General features: G+C 46.8%; 1 protein-coding gene across 6 annotated transcripts in view; it reads left to right on the top strand.

Annotated features, from left to right (window-relative positions):
• Positions 1 to 17,553, top strand: part of frya (furry homolog a (Drosophila)) — a 67,520-nt gene that overhangs the window by 13,237 nt on the left and 36,730 nt on the right. For all 6 annotated transcript variants that reach the window (XM_030381124.1, XM_030381123.1, XM_030381125.1 and 3 more), the window contains exons 2-20: positions 438 to 637; positions 4,773 to 4,826; positions 7,231 to 7,370; positions 7,768 to 7,858; positions 8,103 to 8,182; positions 8,290 to 8,370; positions 9,703 to 9,871; positions 10,133 to 10,231; positions 10,543 to 10,641; positions 11,474 to 11,575; positions 11,915 to 12,018; positions 12,392 to 12,500; positions 12,633 to 12,719; positions 14,058 to 14,229; positions 14,727 to 14,859; positions 15,191 to 15,298; positions 16,203 to 16,458; positions 16,918 to 17,103; positions 17,416 to 17,502. In XM_030381124.1, the coding sequence (XP_030236984.1) occupies positions 438 to 637; positions 4,773 to 4,826; positions 7,231 to 7,370; positions 7,768 to 7,858; positions 8,103 to 8,182; positions 8,290 to 8,370; positions 9,703 to 9,871; positions 10,133 to 10,231; positions 10,543 to 10,641; positions 11,474 to 11,575; positions 11,915 to 12,018; positions 12,392 to 12,500; positions 12,633 to 12,719; positions 14,058 to 14,229; positions 14,727 to 14,859; positions 15,191 to 15,298; positions 16,203 to 16,458; positions 16,918 to 17,103; positions 17,416 to 17,502 (2,357 nt within the window). The remainder of the gene's footprint in view (positions 1 to 437; positions 638 to 4,772; positions 4,827 to 7,230; positions 7,371 to 7,767; positions 7,859 to 8,102; positions 8,183 to 8,289; positions 8,371 to 9,702; positions 9,872 to 10,132; positions 10,232 to 10,542; positions 10,642 to 11,473; positions 11,576 to 11,914; positions 12,019 to 12,391; positions 12,501 to 12,632; positions 12,720 to 14,057; positions 14,230 to 14,726; positions 14,860 to 15,190; positions 15,299 to 16,202; positions 16,459 to 16,917; positions 17,104 to 17,415; positions 17,503 to 17,553) is intronic.

Below are 17,553 nucleotides of genomic sequence, written 5' to 3'. Positions count from 1 at the left end.
TTCAACGTATCGCCGGCGCACTCTTGGGTCACGTGCTGCACAGATTCCCTCGAAGGTCAGCTGCAATAGCTTCAGTTGCCAGATGAAAACACCAGCTGCCCACCGCAATGTTTTAACTTCCCACACATGCGCTTCTCCAGCGATAGGCGAGAGGAGACCAACGTCAGGGCATGCAGGCAGGATATTGCCCCCTTGCACAGACTGCCCCAGGAATGAGCACCATGTTGGGAATGAAATGGCTTAGGTTTCGGTAGCCTTTCCCCATCCCCTGTTTGGTGATCTTTGGGTTACAGTAAACACAGCCATGTTCCTTAGCTCATGGCCTTAACTCACCTTCTGCTTTCCGCAGGGAGGGGGGGGGGGTCCTCAAGCAAACGCTAGCAAGCCTGTTAAGCTAAAATGTGTTTTGATGTGTGTGTGTTTGTTTTGTGCTCCAGCGTCGCCCGTGGGGAACGGATATTCCAAGCCCCCCATCGCTCCGGTCTGCAGTCCCCTGGGAGAGAAGGGCCCCCCAGCTATGACACCCATCAGTGTGGACCCCGAGAGCAGGCCGGGCGAGTTCGTCCTCAAGAGCCTGTTCGCCAACTTCACCATCGCCTCAGAGCGCAAGATACGCATCATCATGGCAGAGCCACTGGTGAGTCAGCAAAAAATGAACACACACCAGACCAGACACACAATGACGGGACAATGGCTATGTCAATATTGCCCTGAACATCCTGTTTATCCTGATTTAATTTCTTCATAGTGGAACGTTACTGTTTGTGCACCTTATAGTTATTGTCTTTAAAAGCAGGCTTGTTAACAGGAAGACAGTGTGCTCAGATGCTTATGATGAGATAGCATATGGATGTAGGAGGCGACATTGGTAGCGCTTTGCTAGCTAATTGCAATCGACTCAATGAATGACTTGTTTAAAGCATTGGTGTCGGACTAGCCATAAAGTAATGAACCCTTGCTTAGTGTATGAAAGATGTAAGGCAGGGTAAGCCCTCTTGTAGTTCCAGGTCAGGATGGATGAAGACCTTTGTGTGAAACAGGGCAGCAGGCCAACTCTCTGAGAGTCTTTCACACAGGGGACCAGCCCACTGCCCATACCTCACCCTGTGTGAAAGGTTGGCCTCGTGTGTCAACGTCCTGCTAATGAAACTCATAACCGTGAATCCCCCTACAGGGATCTATCACTGCAAAAGGCTTACATCACTACGAGACAAGGGTTCAGCTGCTGAGGTTAATGTTGGGAAATGGCCTGTGGTGTTTTTTCACGGCAGTTGTTTTTGTATCCCAGCTGGTGCGTAAAGGCCTACAGAGGGATTGGCCATGGCCCATGGCACACTGAATATACATATGATTGTCAAACAGCAGTTAAAGTCAGTATCCAACAGCATGGTCTGTGTTCCCACACTCCCACACTGGCTGCCTTTTAACAGTCCAAACATACAGATGCTAGTGAGAACACTGCGGTGCTCAAGGAGATGCACCCACCCGATTCTCAAGGCCCCGTCTCCCTGTTCCAACCCAGGGGTGATGCCCACGTTTAGATATGCCCGATGCTCTCAGTTTAAGTACACAGTCGTTCTCTGTGTTAACCTGGCAGGGATATAACCTGTGGGTGCTCTACCAATGGATTGCATCATCCTGCTGTTTGTTTTGAATATGAATGTGGTCGTGCTGATTTGGTTGCGCCTGTTTTCTCACACTGCATACCAATAGCATGCCGTTGCAGTTTTTGTCGCCGGTTGCATTTCAACAGGTCCCACAGATTGTAATAACATGTTTCCGTTGCATCCATAAGACAATGATCGAGGCTCTGTGCTTTCCTCCCGTAATGCGACGATAATCACATACAAATGTTGAAGTGATGAGGACCGATGAGGAATGCCCTCCCTGGGATCCAGAGAAAGGTCATGCCACTCGCTTTTAACCACAGTGGCTGGAAAAGGCTGAGCAGTGCCAGGAACAACCGCGATAAATACACCGGGGTGACAGATAGGTGGCGGGGAGCCTAGGTCAATGGAGGGAGGGGTGCCCCTCACCACCACCCCCACCCCCCACAACCACCATCACCAACACCACCAATACCACCGCCACCACCAATACCACCGCCACCACCAACGCCCCCAACACCTCCACCCCCACCACCACCTCCACCACCTCCACCACCACCACCACCAACCCCACTACCATCATCCTTAAATGTCTTCCAGGAGCCTAGGTATCTGTCTCTTTGATGCCTACGGGGACACTGTGGACAATGGGAATAGAGCCCTGTGCCTTTTTGCTGGAAGTCCAACCCCCCTCTAACCCTAGACTAACCCTAGACTATCCGGGGTCTAACCCTAGACTACCCTAGGTGCTTTCAGTCCCAATGTGTGTGTTGGATGACTGTGACAATGCAAGCAGTGGTCGACAACTCTGTACCAAATGCCTTAAGTCCCTTCAGAGCCCTAGCCCTTACCTCTGGGTAGAGCTAATGAATCCAAATGCTGGAGCCAGGATTCTTTTGAGGACTTTTGCTTTCTCGACCCTGGAGGTCTCAGCTCTGCTGAGTGGTGCGGGAGCTGGCAAGGGAGCTGTGGGCCCCGGCCGTGGGTCTGCAGGGAACAGGGATAATGACTTCAATTACCTAATTACAGCGCTGCTGTTGCTTCCTCTTGCTCCTGTAGGGAATCGGTCCCCTATTTCCCTCATTAGGCCATGCCATGGTGCTTATTAGAAAACGACGTATCCCCCTCTGCTCTTGATTATCAGCAAACAAGAGTCTCTATTTATATGGTCATTCGATTTTTACTTTGTGGGATGTGGTCGTGCTTTGAAACGCAGAGCCGGCCTTTCTGATTATGAATAATGCTGAATCAGGCTGCAAACAGAGCCAATGTGGACATTAGAGGCCTATTGTCAGCCTATCAGTGTTGACTATCTGTCAGGAGGGGACCAATGGACTCGTCCCATGTGAGCATTTGTCAACATCAGTTTCATCAGCATTATCCTTTAATTGGAATTCCAGTTGAAAAGAGCCTTTTTACAGTCTACAGCAGGTCAATACAAGGCGCTAGCGATCTCTTCCAGATGATTAATCGATACAGATATATTGCAGTGTTGTCTGGCCACCATGACACCACAGAGATACAGGAACTTTCCCTCAAGGTTGGGGGACGTATTGTGCATTTTTGCTAACATCAATATTGGGATAAGGATGGGAATTTGATATGCTGTGCAGCTGTAGATTTACTACAACATCTCATAACAGTCAGCTACTACTGTGTTCGGTTCAGATAGCACAGAAAGTAGCACAAGCTGTTATGAAACAGAAGTTTGTTTGTTGTGATAAGAGTTAGTTTCAAGTAGGGGTGCAACGGATCATCATTGATCCGTGATCCGTTCGGATCATCTATTTCGGTTCGGCACACGCATGATCCGCGGATTGATTTATGAAAAAAAAAGAATTGTGCGCATGTTCAGTCCACACACAGCCGTAACCATTCCTGCTAGTTCCAGGGACAGAGCTAACACGCTCTGGGTAAAAGTCTGCAACAGTTCCCTTTTCAATAAGCAAACAGTCCTATGGCTCGTTGTGATTTATTGTCCTCAGCGTACAACATGAAGAACAGTGGGCATGGAAAATAAAAGTAGGCTAGACTTCGGTGACTACTGTAACGCGATAACTGCTGCCTCCAGTGCTACGTCTGTTTCCATATACTCGCGCTGCCACACAAACCTGTCGCCTAGGTTACCACACAGACGTAACACGTAGCTGACATAGCGATTGCTAACATAAAGAAAAACACATAGAGCATGGCCACGCATTTACAGCGACATCACCCCGGTGTTTCACTGACAGGAGTGAAACCGAAAGCGGCTCAACAACCGCTCATCACCGCGGCATTTAAGCAGCCCCTTCCTCCACAATCAGACCGGGCTAAAGCAATCACAAACGCTATTTTTTTATTTTTTTTGCTGATCCGAAAAATGATCCGATCCGTGACTCTGATCCGAGGAACGATCCGAACCGTGAGTTTTTTGATCCGTTGCACCCCTAGTTTCAAGCTATTTTAAATCTGGAGTTAGGCTATTTCGAAAAAATAAACAGGCAGGTTTGACGAGGTTGTATTCATTTGAAATTAGCGCACACAGATGAGTATGGTGTGAGGTCTCAAGATGTCTCACTGTATGCCTACCAACCACATCCAGGCTCTCCTTTTTTTCGTTCTTGGGCGCCGGTATGCCCTCCCCTCCCTGCTCCCATCGTTAATTTGCCAGGATGGCATCGTAACCCCAGCCACACATAGCAAGATCATTGACCATCCAACTCTGTCAGATCAGCTGTCCCGACACCAGTTTACCAACCAGTCATACTTGGGAAAACTCTTATCACGATTACAATTGAAAGCGAGAACGGTAAAGTCTGCGAGGGGCCCATGATCTAGTGTGTTTGACTGCGCTGTTGAGATAATCACAGGGGGATTCTGATCACATGTTTAAGTCCAAACCCAGAAAATATGTGGAAGAAGTGCATCGGAGTGAAGGCCGCTGTAATGGGGGAAGAGCGTTAGTGTCTCATGGTTAATGGACTCAGGCTGATGGCGCTTCTGTCTGATCGTGATGAAGGACTCCTCAGAACCTCATCCTTCATCCTCTTCACTCTTACCGACATGTACAATTACGTGTCCCAATGGAGATGATGGATCTTTTTTTTTCTTTTAGGTGTGTGATTGTGAGTATTTGAGGAGCGACACTGAATATAATGTTTCCCTCCTTTTCTTTGATTTCAGGAGAAACCATTAACCAAATCACTGCAGAGGGGGGAGGACCCACAGTTTGACCAGGTGAGTGCAACACAATACTCACACTACTGAACCCTGTTTTACATTCTGGGTGACTTTCACTAGACACGTGCGATATGAGATACACGAAACACCAGGATAACATTTAACAAAGGAAACATAAAAAGTTTCCCCGTTATTAATCAAGATGATCACAATTCAGTTGTATTCAACATCATTCAGCGGATATTTAAATGTCCCAGTTAGTCATCGTGTATTAACTTATCTATGTTGAAAACCAGAACACAGAACATACTCGCTAATATTGAGGAAACACTGGCCTTATTTTTACGGTCCAACACACTAATTGCCCACTGAGTCGATCCCCTCCTTCGAACCCCGCCCTCTGGCAAGGCGCCAGCCTGACGCGGGGGGGGGGGGTGCTGGGCGGGGGAGGGGGCTGAAAGGGGGCTACTCATAACCCTACAAGGAGTCCCGTAGGCCGTGGCCCGGGGCCGGGGGCTGGTTACCTCAGGGTCTGGCCGCTGCCCAGGTCTAGGTGTGTCCAGGGGCCGGCCTGTGGGCCCCGGAGAGGAGAAGGTCCTCTTTCAGGGCCACAGAGCGCCGTTTGTGTCCTGGCCTGGGGCGTGCTCGCCCCACTCCCCTCACAGAGCCCGGATTCTTCTCGGGGCCCGGCGTTCGAATGAAGGCCCTGCAGTGTTCCCCCCACGACCCCACCTCCCCTCCCCCAGCACACTCCCCCCCCCCCCCCCCCCCCCCCCCCCCCTCCTTGCCCTCTCACCCCCCTCCACACCCCCACACAGCCTCTCCACCCTTCCTGTGTGCCAGGGAGCTGCACCCGTCTCCCGCCCTGCCTTTCCTTCCTGCCACCCATCCCCCAACCCCCTCACCCACCCAGCCGTCCCATCACCCTCCCCCATGGGAGGGAGGGAGAGAGAGAGAGAGAGAGGGGGGGAGAGAGGGGGGGGAGAGAGGGAGAGAGAGGGAGGGAGGGAGGGGGAGAGAGAGAGAGAGAGAGAGAGAGAGAGAGAGAGAGAGAGAGAGAGAGAGAGAGAGAGGGGGAGGGGGAGAGAGAGAGAGGGAGGGAGGGAGGGAGAGAGAGAGAGAGAGAGAGAGAGAGAGAGAGAGAGAGAGAGAGAGAGAGAGAGAGAGAGAGAGAGAGAGAGAGAGAGAGAGAGAGAGAGAGAGAGAGAGAGAGAGGGGGAGGGGGAGAGAGAGAGAGGGAGGGAGGGAGGGAGGGGGAGAGAGAGAGAGAGAGAGAGAGAGAGAGAGAGAGAGAGAGAGAGAGAGAGAGAGAGAGAGAGAGAGAGGGGTACCACCTTACCGCCAGAACCTGTGTACCCTCTCTTTTTTATGATCAAGTACACCCCTCTCTCTGGTCTGTTGCTTGCTTAACACATGATCTGAACGTTTGTTTATTGTGTTGAGGTCAGGCAGGTTAGCAATGTGGCTAAGGTGTCTGCCTAACCCCTACCTGCCAACAGCTACCTACCATCCCCCTACCGGCTAACCCTTACCTACTAACCCCCGTACCTGCTAACCCCTACCTGGTCCTTACTGACCTGTATCCGTATGCACTCTCAAACCTCTACCTGGTCCTTAAAGGAGAAATCCGGTGTAAAGTGAATCTGGGATATGTAGTATGATAACGAGTTGGAATGTTCATTTGGGAGCAAAAAAGCGCATATAGACGCATTCTTAAGTTGCCTGTTTTTATTTATTCTACCAACATGCTCTAAACTTGGAACAATAGGTGCACGTCTCATGGTAAAAACTAAATCGCTATTTTTAACCACTTACAGGGCTAGAAGTAGCCCAACACTTCTTTGGTAGTACAATAAGGGTCTTAACATATACAATGAGGCACTGATAACTTTGTAAGGGTACAGATTGTTTATTAAAAAGGACAATTTATACACACAATACCATCAGTAGTTCACCATGCGATGCCATCTTGACTTTAAGACTCGATAAGTAGATTGGCGAACACAGAGCTTGCGTGTTGTTGACGAATCTCACAAGCTCTGTGTTCGCCAATCTACCTATCATACCCCAGATCCATCTTACCCCGGGTTTCTCCTTTAATGACAACCCCAACCTGCTCCTTAATGATTTATCTGAATTCACTCTCTAACCCCAACCTGCTCCTTAGTAACCTGTATCTGTATTCACTTTCTAACCCCAACCTGCTCCTTAATAACCTGTATCTGTATTCACTCTCTAACCCCAACCTGCTCCTTAATGATTTATCTGTATTCACTCTCTAAGCCCAAGCTGCTCCTTAATGACCTGTCTCTGTATTCACTCTCTAACACCAACCGGACCTTTAAAGCAGATGCTTTTGTCCATACGTAACTTACAAAGAGTTGTTGAGAGAATCGTTTGTGTCTTTGGCCAAAGCATCTCCTGAATGACTACCTTCTCCCCTTGTGTCTCCTGTGTGCAGCTGATCAACAGCATGAGCTCCCTGTCCGAGTACTGCCTTCCCTCCATCCTGCGCACGCTGTTCGACTGGTACAAGAAGCAGACGGGCCTGGACGAGGAGTATCACGAGTACCGGCCCCGTGCCAACACCAAGCCCAAGAAGTGAGCTCCAAGTGGGGATGTGCTCGGGTTCTGCTGTGGTCGCTACGATTTCGACATTTATTTTATGATTATTGCGTATTGTTATTGCGAAGAAATCCCTTTTCGGAAAAGTACAACCGCAGATACTTGGAATTGGAAAATGTATAATTTTTTTTTTCATCACTCGTATTACATATATACAAAAAAATATATTGCTGTTGGGATTGCTAGGAAATCATTGATCATCTACAGCTACAAATACATTTAACTTAAATTTATTTACTGTAGATACAGAGAAAATAGTTGTCTGTATCTTTAACGTGCAGAAATGTAGATAATGAAATAGCACACTGCTTAACGAGTGACGGTTATCCATTTCGTGATTGGAAACATGTTGTGTCTTGTTTTTCTCCTCTAGTGATGAACAACAGAAGGATTATTTACTTGAAAGGAGAGATCTGGCCATAGACTTCATCTTCTCTCTGGTCCTCATAGAAGTATTAAAACAGGTGACCCCCAAATAACTCCGCCCTGACCTACAGCCAGTTTGTACTTGCACATTACACCGTGATATAACTGTATAACTTTGTAAACACAATTGTGACATGTTTACTTTACACAAATTCAAATTGATATGTTCGCAACACAACCATGCTCTTTGAGACCGGCTTCAGCTGGCACTAAGAGACTGTTTTCCATTTAAAACCAACATGACACTGCGTTTCCCATGACACTGTTTCTCTCCCTCCCCAGATGCCACTCCACCCTGTACTTGACAGTTTGGTTAATGAGGTCATTAACTTAGCCTTTAAGCACTTTAGATACAAAGAGGGGTAAGCTCATTTCATTGTAACACTCTCTCCGTGTACGTCTCCCTCCTGTTGTGGTGGAGCGTTGCTCTCTAACCTCTGGCTGTTCCCCCCTCCCCACCTCTCCACAGATACCATGGCCCCAACACTGGCAACATGCACACGGTGGCAGACCTCTACGCTGAAGTCATAGGAGTCCTCGCCCAGGCCAAGTGAGTCCAACAGTGCTGCAGCCACCGACGCCAGGGCGAGGCAGACTGTCGTTGAGTGCAGTGCTGAATGCTTTTGAGACCTTCAGTTTGACTTGAAATTTAATATTTACTGTGTATGTCTTTTCATTACATCACATGATGATGATGATGATGATGATGATGATGATGATGATGATGATGATGATGATGGTGATGGAGATGATTGTGGTGCTGGTTTATGATGACGATGATGACGAGGATGCCGATGACAATGATGCAAATCTTTTCGTAAAAAATCAAATTTTTATCCATTTTGACTGTTATGCGTGCAACCAACTAGGACTGGAAACGGATGTGTTTGTTTATTTTAGACCATAACACACTCAGGCTCCTGCACACACACACTCTCTCTCTCTCTCTCTCTCTCTCTCTCTCTCTCTCTCTCTCTCTCTCTCTCTCTCTCTCTCTCTCCCCCCTCTCTCTCTCTCTCTCTCTCTCTCTCTCTCTCTCTCTCTCTCTCTCTCTCTCTCTCTCTCTCTCACAAGACCGAGAACCCTCTCCCTCAATATCCCTGCAAGGCTCACGTTAAATTGGAGGAACTGTTGGAAATCGGATTCATCAGATTCAATCATTGTGCTTCCCTGGGAGTGTGGTCTTCTCTGGTCGCCTGGCGGGCGAGACAGAGTCGCCTCCAGATGCCGCGCGGTTGTCCCAGGGCAGGTCACCCCAGATACAGTAGAACACACACGTTCCTCAGCGTGGCCGAGCCCCAGGCTCCGGGGGATGCTCACACGCGCTCCCCTGATGGACGACCTTACCAAATTAGCCCAATGAAGGCATTTTGTCTCGGGTTTAAATCTGGATTGTGGTTAAATGGGGCCTAAATGTGGCCGAGTCCTCCGAAGACCGGGGTCCGGGGAGGGTTTATTCCTGGGTGCAGACTAACTGTCTGCCGGCGCCGGGGCCAGAAGAGGACGATATTCATAGAAGTTGTGTTGAAACGTCAAGTATTTTGGACCTTTTATGACCTCTTCCTTCCTGCTGAATCAAGGGGGGAAATAGCATGAGAAGGAGGCTCTAAGGAACATCCTACTGTGATGAGTCTTTACTTAGCCGCACTCTTAATCTATATTTGATGCCATTATGTATTTTTATGGATCGAACTGTGAAGACAGACTAGGAACGTGGCTGGATGAAGACATGTATCTTAGGGTCAATCCTCAGGTTGGAATTTGACAAACCCTTTGCTGTGCGTTCTACGTCCCACCAGTGGAGTCAGGATTCACTTCAGCCACAGGTAGATGTCATTTCATGTTGTTCATGGTTGGGTTGTGTCCTCCTCCCGGTCTCCAGGTTCCCGGCGGTGAAGAAGAGGTTCCTTAGTGAGCTGAAGGAGCTGAGGCAGAAGGAGCAGAGCCCCTACGTGGTCCAGAGCACCATCAGCCTCATCATGGGTGTCAAGTTCTTCAGGATCAAGATGTACCCTGTGGAAGACTTTGAGGCCTCCTTCCAGTTCTTGCAGGTAAATTGTCAGATTGGAACCTGAAAATATTCAAGTTAGTCAGTTGTATATGGTTTTTTTCTTCTTCATTCTTTGTTGTGGTGAATAAGCTCTTTTCGTAAAAATAAAATATCCTCAACAAAATCTGAAGGAAAAAATCATTCATGCCTTGTGCACCTTGTTCTCTGCAACAGAAACATTATCTAGAGAACATGAATTCAGAACTAATGAATGAAGATACAAATTCCAACACCTCATTCCATTCTGAACTTGTGTCTGCAGGAGTGTGCACAGTACTTCCTGGAGGTCAAGGACAGAGATAAGGACATCAAGCATGCCCTGGCCGGCCTCTTCGTAGAAATCCTAGTTCCCGTGGCGGCCGTAAGTGTCTCCTGCAAGGCCGTTCAACCTGACATGGCTTGGCATGGCTTGTGGTGATAGAACCATCTCTTTTGGGGGCGGAGACTCAGGCCGCCATCTGAGGTCAAACTCTGACCTTCTGAGCTTTGGCTTTTCTCTATTCATTTACAATCTTTGTCTACTTCATCCTCTGTGTCTTACTTTAATTATCGTTCTTGTTGTGTTATTTCTCTTGTGAAACACTTGCTCAGCACAGTTTATTCGATTTAGCTCTAAGTTCGATTGAGCGATGGACGGATTGATGGTTTAATGTGATCTGTGTCCTGTCCCAGGCTGTGAAGAACGAGGTGAACGTCCCTTGCCTGAGGAACTTTGTGGAGAGCATGTACGACACGACCCTGGAGTCGTCCTCCAAGAAGAAGCACTCACTGGTCAGTCACCAGCTCCTCAGCCACACTCCTGGGTTGGCCCGTTTAGTCTTGTTTGTTTGTTTGTTTGTCATTACACCCTCGCGCATAGACACTGTAACAGCCTCAGCTTCACACCTTGGCTGCCTTAAAGTGTTGTGGGAGTCTAGGTCAATCCTGTGCTGATGCTCTCTGTCATCTGCCATCGTTACAAACCGTAGGACAGACAGTCTGGCTCTTTATACCAACCGGCATGCCGCTTTCCCTGCACACATCGCTTTCTATTTTAAATTCATTAGACATTCTTGAGATTGATTCATTGCATCCGCAATGGTGTGTAATGAGCTCCAGTTGCACCGAAGAAAGATTGGGCGCCGCCGTCGAATCTCAGCAGGAAGTGGAAGTGAGGACTGTGGTGATGAACGTAAGAGGATGCAATGCAAAGTACTTCATTAGCATCAGGGCCAGCATGCCCACTACGGGTCACATGTCTCCTGTGGCCGTCCATCTGGTGTCACAGTCAGACAGCAGCCCCCGCATGACCCTGCAGAGGACTCCCAGGCGCCTGAGGTAGTTTAAGATATAATTAGAAGACATTTCTGTCAGGCGATGTTCACTACATTACCTCACATCGGCTTCCACATTTTAGGAAAAGAAGGTACGGGAGTATTGTCAGGAGGCGTTTCGTGATCTCATCTATTCCCTGAAGGCAGAACGGATCACCATCCATTTTCATCCAGCCCTCGGCCCAGTTTAATTAAAATAACCTGTCTATTACTACTGTATCACTGAAGGATCCATTTATACCCTGAGGGAGCCCCGAATCGGAGACTATTGTTATCTCTTCTGTCCTCAGGCCCTGTACCCGCTGGTCACATGTCTGCTGTGTGTCAGCCAGAAGCAGTTCTTCCTCAGCCGGTGGCATATCTTCCTCGCCAACTGCCTCTCCAACCTCAAGGTAACGGAACCTCCTTGCCGAGTCGTCATGGTAACGTAGTCGAGGCGACACCTGAAGATGTCCAGCTTGGTTTAAACGAGACAGTGTCTTGATGCTCATTCTACAATTCGTGATACAATACATGATACAGTCGATAGTCGTTGTATTGGGGTACACGCTGTGTAGTGTATGATAGTAGTAATCAGGTCGTTTTGGATTGGAACTGGAACACGCTCGGAACTCAAGCACTCCATGATCATAACACTATAATTACAATGCATTAAAAAAAACACAAACAATAAATACTTTAATGCATTCTAGTCTGCTGCTGTGCCTTTCTGACAAACACTCCTCTTCCAGAGTAAAGACCCTAAGATGGCCCGCGTAGCGCTGGAGTCTCTGTACCGCCTGCTGTGGGTCTACATGATCAGGATCAAGTGTGAGAGCAACACAGCCACCCAGGGGTGAGTCTCCTGTTTTGGGTGTAATCCAGGGATCTGCTGGTCTGACAATAGACCCAGCGATTCCTCAACTCAGTGGTCAACGCAGACCCAACTGATAATGAGCGGAAACATAATCATCTCTTTATAAAATGAATGATCGACGTGTTAATCATTATTATATATTTATATATATGTTTAAATATTTAATTTATCTATGTTTATTTATGTCATTTTCATAAAGGCCTATATGTAAATGCATGTTTATATGTGTTACACATTATACGTAATTGATTGAGGCTTCCAATAAAAACACCCATAACAAAGCATTAGCTGGGCATGTGTCTGTGAATCCTGCCCAGCGCGTGTGTTATAACTCGGGTTCTTCTGTCTGCAGCCGCCTCAGCACCATCGTGTCCACCCTCTTCCCTAAGGGATCTCGCAGTGTGGTGCCCAGAGACATGCCACTCAACATATTTGTCAAAATCATCCAGTTCATTGCCCAGGTAGAGACAGAACCCTTGACACTGATCCAACGTACCTGGGTCACCGTCGTACCATGTGTGCACACATGAATAGGCTTCGGGAGCTGTTAATGTGAATGTAACATATATGCTTTCTCTATTGGGAACCTCCAGGAGAGACTGGATTTCGCCATGAGAGAGATTATCTTCGACCTACTCAGTGTTGGAAAACCAGCGAAGGCCTTCAGTCTTAATCCAGAGGTATATTGTTGACATTCTAGTTCTTCCACTTCATCTGCCTTATAAAGTTTTGAGTCTACTGGGGATTTATCCTTCTTTGAGCTAATGGTGGTGATGGTGGCAACCACAATTGCCACCTATTGTCAAATATATTGAAATAACTTTAAAGAGCACACAAGATTTAATGGACCCTTATTAAACAATTAGTCAAGACAGCTGAATCACACTACTCTTAAAGAAATAATCATAATTATTATCTCTATTGCCATTTATGTGTATAATATGTTTGTTTCATTAACCATATAATGATATTATATGTGTATTATTATACAACGGGGGGCCTGAATCCAGCGATCTGATTGGTTCTTAACTGTTGTATAATGAGCGTATACATAACTGCTATGACGCCCAATCATTTTGTGAAAGTATCACTCCGCGCCTTGAAGTGGAAAGTGTCAAAGAATACAACCGTATTTTTACTAGTGTGTGTGTGTGGAGTCATTTTGCCATAATTTTAACAGTTGTATAAAAGCAATAGCACAGTTCACTGAAGCCTAAAATCGGCGAGTGGACTGCTCCATAGGATAAATTGCCGGCGAACCGCTCTATCGGAGCCTTCTCTCGGAGGGACGCTGAAGTGTGTTGCATAGCGACCGTCGATGCATAGCGGCAGTCAAGAGGGACTACTTTTTGGTAGTCTTTAATAAAACGGCTACTGTGACTTTCTTGGTTTCTTTTTAAATGTAGTGTGTCTATGACTTTCGTTTCGCCATAACAGTAACCGTTGTATAAAAGCAATAGATCACTTCAGTCAGTGGCATGTGCTCATTATACCACTGTGAAGGTGGTCACAGTGGTATAATGAGCACATACCACACCCTGGCGTGATCTATTGCTTAAGTATATATATTTATTACACAGGTCTTCTCAATGCCGTGGAACGCTCCGTTAACTTGCATGGGCTCTTCACAACTTCCGGCGGTGAATTATATTTGATAATTCACCGTTGCTAAGTATAATTGACCGCAGTCAGGGAAAACAAAGGACTTTTAGCTTCTAATTACGTCTTTGGTATCACTCCGCAAGTAGTCCGGTAACTTGTCAACCTCAGCGTCTTCGGTTGCTAAAGTTCGTCGACGTCCTCGGCGGACTATTTCTCCGTTGACCAATACTACGAATGCTGGTAACACATAAATTGTGGTAACACATAAAAAAAACCGCGTGCGCATCGGTGTCCTGCTCGCCCTGTCGGGGCTTATTTCCCCGATAATGGCCGGCGTTCTATACATTATCCCTTACATACTATACATATAAGTAACGAAACCGTAACCGTGTCTACGTGGCGCCCTGTGGTTCCAGAGGATGAACATCGGTCTGCGGGCGTTCCTGGTCATCGCTGACAAGCTGCAGCAGAAGGACGGCGAGCCCCCCATGCCCAACACCGGCTGCACCATGCCCTCCGGGAACACCCTGCGCGTCAAGAAGACCTACCTCAGCACCACCCTCACCGACGGAGAGGCCAAAGGCATAGGTAGGGGGGGGGCGCCAGATTCAGGCCTCAAGGAGTCAGGGCATAGGAAGAGTCAGGATGAGTCATGTAGCCTTAGAACAAAGTCTAAAACTAGCTTTGACCATTATGTTGACTGTTTACTGTTTACTGTTTCCAGTTTCCTGTTTCCTGGTTACTATTTACGCTTAATTATTTACTTTTAGCTACTTAGCTAGTCATTTAGCACACGCTGTCATTCAAAGCGACTAACAATTAATACAGATACATGTAATGAACAAGCAAGTAGAGGTTAGTGAGGCTGCAGACACAGGGTATCGAATCAAGTGCCTTAGAAGATAACGTATTTTTTTAATGTCTATATTTCTTGGACTGTAGTCATTTCTTGGAACATGGAGGGTCGCCCGGTCTTTTTGTGCCCTTCGAGTAGCCGTAGTTACTGTTGATAATCCGGTAATGAAGCTGTTCTATTCCCAGTTGAACTCCCCACCACTGTGTCCCCCCTCCCCTGCCGCCTGCAGGCATGTTCCAGTACTACTTCCAGGTGCGGAAGGCCATCGACAGCATGCTGAGACACCTGGACAAGGAGGTGGGTCGCTGCATGATGATGACCAACGTCCAGATGCTGAACAAAGAGCCTGAGGAGATGATCACGTGAGTCCACAGCTCTGCAGAAAGCCCCCCGCTGGTGACTCACACGGCGCTGATGATGCAAGTGTTAGCAGTTAGCACTGTGTGACGGAGACGGTAATAATAACAATCCGCATTATTTATGAGACTGGATGTGCACCATTATTATTATCATGGTATTATGACATTTTGATACGATGGCTGTGATGACGACGACGATGAGGATTATTGTTTATTGTTGATTTATGATGGTAACTTTGTTCTTGTAAGCAGTAGCACTAGTATTAATAGTAACAGTAGAAACACAAAGGTCCCCTAAAGATGGAGGGTGAACCTAATACTTTCTGACCCACAGAGGAGAGAGGAAGCCGAGGATCGACCTGTTCAGGACCTGTGTTGCCGCGGTTCCCCGGATCCTTCCGGATGGGATGTCCAGACCGGAGTTGGTCGACCTGCTCTCTAGGTCAGTTATCAACAATAATCACTTGATTCATACATCATTTGTTTTCATTAATTAATTCATTAATTAATTCAATATTATTTTTTTGTCATCTCTTATATATATATTTAGAAGCTTTTTTTATTTATTTATAAAAAATAAGTTAAAGTTCTAAACATTGTAACAAGTAAAATGATGAAAATAGAAACGAGTGAGGATACACAAATAAAAGATTAATAGAAAATCGAGTCGAAACGCTACTGCAAAGGAAATATTCTTGTATTTGTATGTAACATTTCCAACCATGTAAAATGGTTGGAAATGCTGATAGTTATTTTTTCCGCAACATGAATACACCCTTTGAGGTGTACAAGATGCCATGTAAAGGCTTGTTGCAGTGAATGAAACTGAAGTCCAAACTAGAACATCAAATGTCTATTACATTATGTATCACCACAGCGAACTCCGTATTTACACGGCGGTGCTAAGTGTTGCTGCAGCTAACAGTCAACTGGAAATGCTTGAACTACACAGAGGTGTGACTTCAGACGCTACCGCGACATTCAGCGGATCTAAACTCTGCTAGACAAATTAAATCTAAGGTTTCACTCTGTGTGCAATCAATTTTGTGAGAACCAAAAGAATTGTCACAATATTGAGAACCACATTACATATCATGATTAAAATATTGACAACCATAATGTGCATCCTTTTAATAAATACCTTTTTCATTCTTTTAATAAATACCTTTTTCAAAAGAGGAGGAGATCCAAGTTTTTTGAATTAATTGATAAAACAAGTTTTTAATAAATTAAGTTATGTCATGGGCACTATAAAGTTTATATTTTTCTTTCTCTTCATACAGTATTCATATGCACAAGCTTTCGTTAGTATATTTTTATTAACCAGTTCTGGGTTCTTCTGGCAGGCTGACGATCCACATGGATGACGAGCTGCGACTCATCGCCCAGAACTCGTTGCAAAGTCTGTTGGTGGATTTCCCCGACTGGCGTGACGACGTCCTGTTTGGCTTCACCAACTTCCTGCTGCGGGAGGTCCAGGACACCCACCAGGGCATGCTGGACACCTCCCTCAAGCTGCTCCTGCAGCTCCTCGCCCAATGGAAGCTGGCCTTGGTCGCCCCCGGGAGGATGCAGGAAACGGCTAAGATACACACGGCTGAGGTAGAGCTAAACAACACTTAATCAACATGTTCATTCAACACTCTCACTAGGTCACTTTCACAGGTTTTCTACTCAGAGGTTCCTGCTGGATCGGCCCTCTTTTATATGTTCTCTGTCACTCTTTCAATGTTCTTCAAACAATCAGTCGGTCTATTCATACATCAGTCAACACTCTCACTCATCACTTTCACAGGTTTTTTATTTGGATGCTTCTTCTCGATCTGCCCGATGATATTACGTTTCTCTGTCACTTTCTTAATGTTCATCAAAGGGATATCTTATCTTATCATCGATCCATACATCCACCTTCAATAAGCTATAAAGTTCTGAACTGATAACAACAACAGTTGCTTTTCACAGCCTTGCAGCATGACGTTAAAAGCCTCTGACACGTCTCCTCCAAATTCCATCCTCCCACCGGCACACCATGAACCCGCCCCTCCTCTCTGTCCCCCCCAGCTGTTACAGGGGGCCCCCGGCGGTGCCAGGGGCCCGGCCGAGCGGGGCTCTCACTCGGGCGTGCTGCACGCGGTGGAGGGCCTGGCCCTGGTCCTCCTGTGCTCCTGTCAGCTCAGCACGCGCCGGCTGGCGGTCTGCATCCTCAGGGAGGTGCGCTGCCTCTTCATGGCCCTGGGGCAGACGGAGGTATGTGCTGGATCCCACAGTCCCTGGTCCAGACCGGCCCATACGAATAGGTTCAACCAAAGGATAATCATGTGGAAAGAACATCCAAAAGCACCTCGGTCACCGATGATTATTAGCTCTAGTTTGAGATGGATGTTCAGTTTTTAGTGTCTGCAATTGGATTTATGTCACGTTTCTAAGTTAGACATTAGTGTACATTTTTTATTAAAAGGTCATTTCAATTTAGATAAAAACCAAATAGAGACGTCGAGGCTGTTGTTCAGGAAACTGGGTGCTTAATAGTAAGAGGTTTTAATCTCTCTTCAACTGAAGGATGACAACAAACCGATGATTGAAATCATGGACCAGCTCAGCCCTGTGATCCTTCACAGCTTCATCAACGTTGCCGTGTCCGACACGGTGAGTTATTCACTCACTTAACCAAATGGCTTTCAGTCCCTCATTACAATC

The sequence above is a fragment of the Gadus morhua genome, chromosome 16 (assembly GCF_902167405.1).
Source record: "Gadus morhua chromosome 16, gadMor3.0, whole genome shotgun sequence".
In the NCBI taxonomy this organism is placed as follows: Eukaryota; Metazoa; Chordata; class Actinopteri; order Gadiformes; family Gadidae; genus Gadus; species Gadus morhua.
Note: the sequence above shows the minus strand (reverse complement) of the source record. Positions and strands in the feature narration are given on the sequence as shown.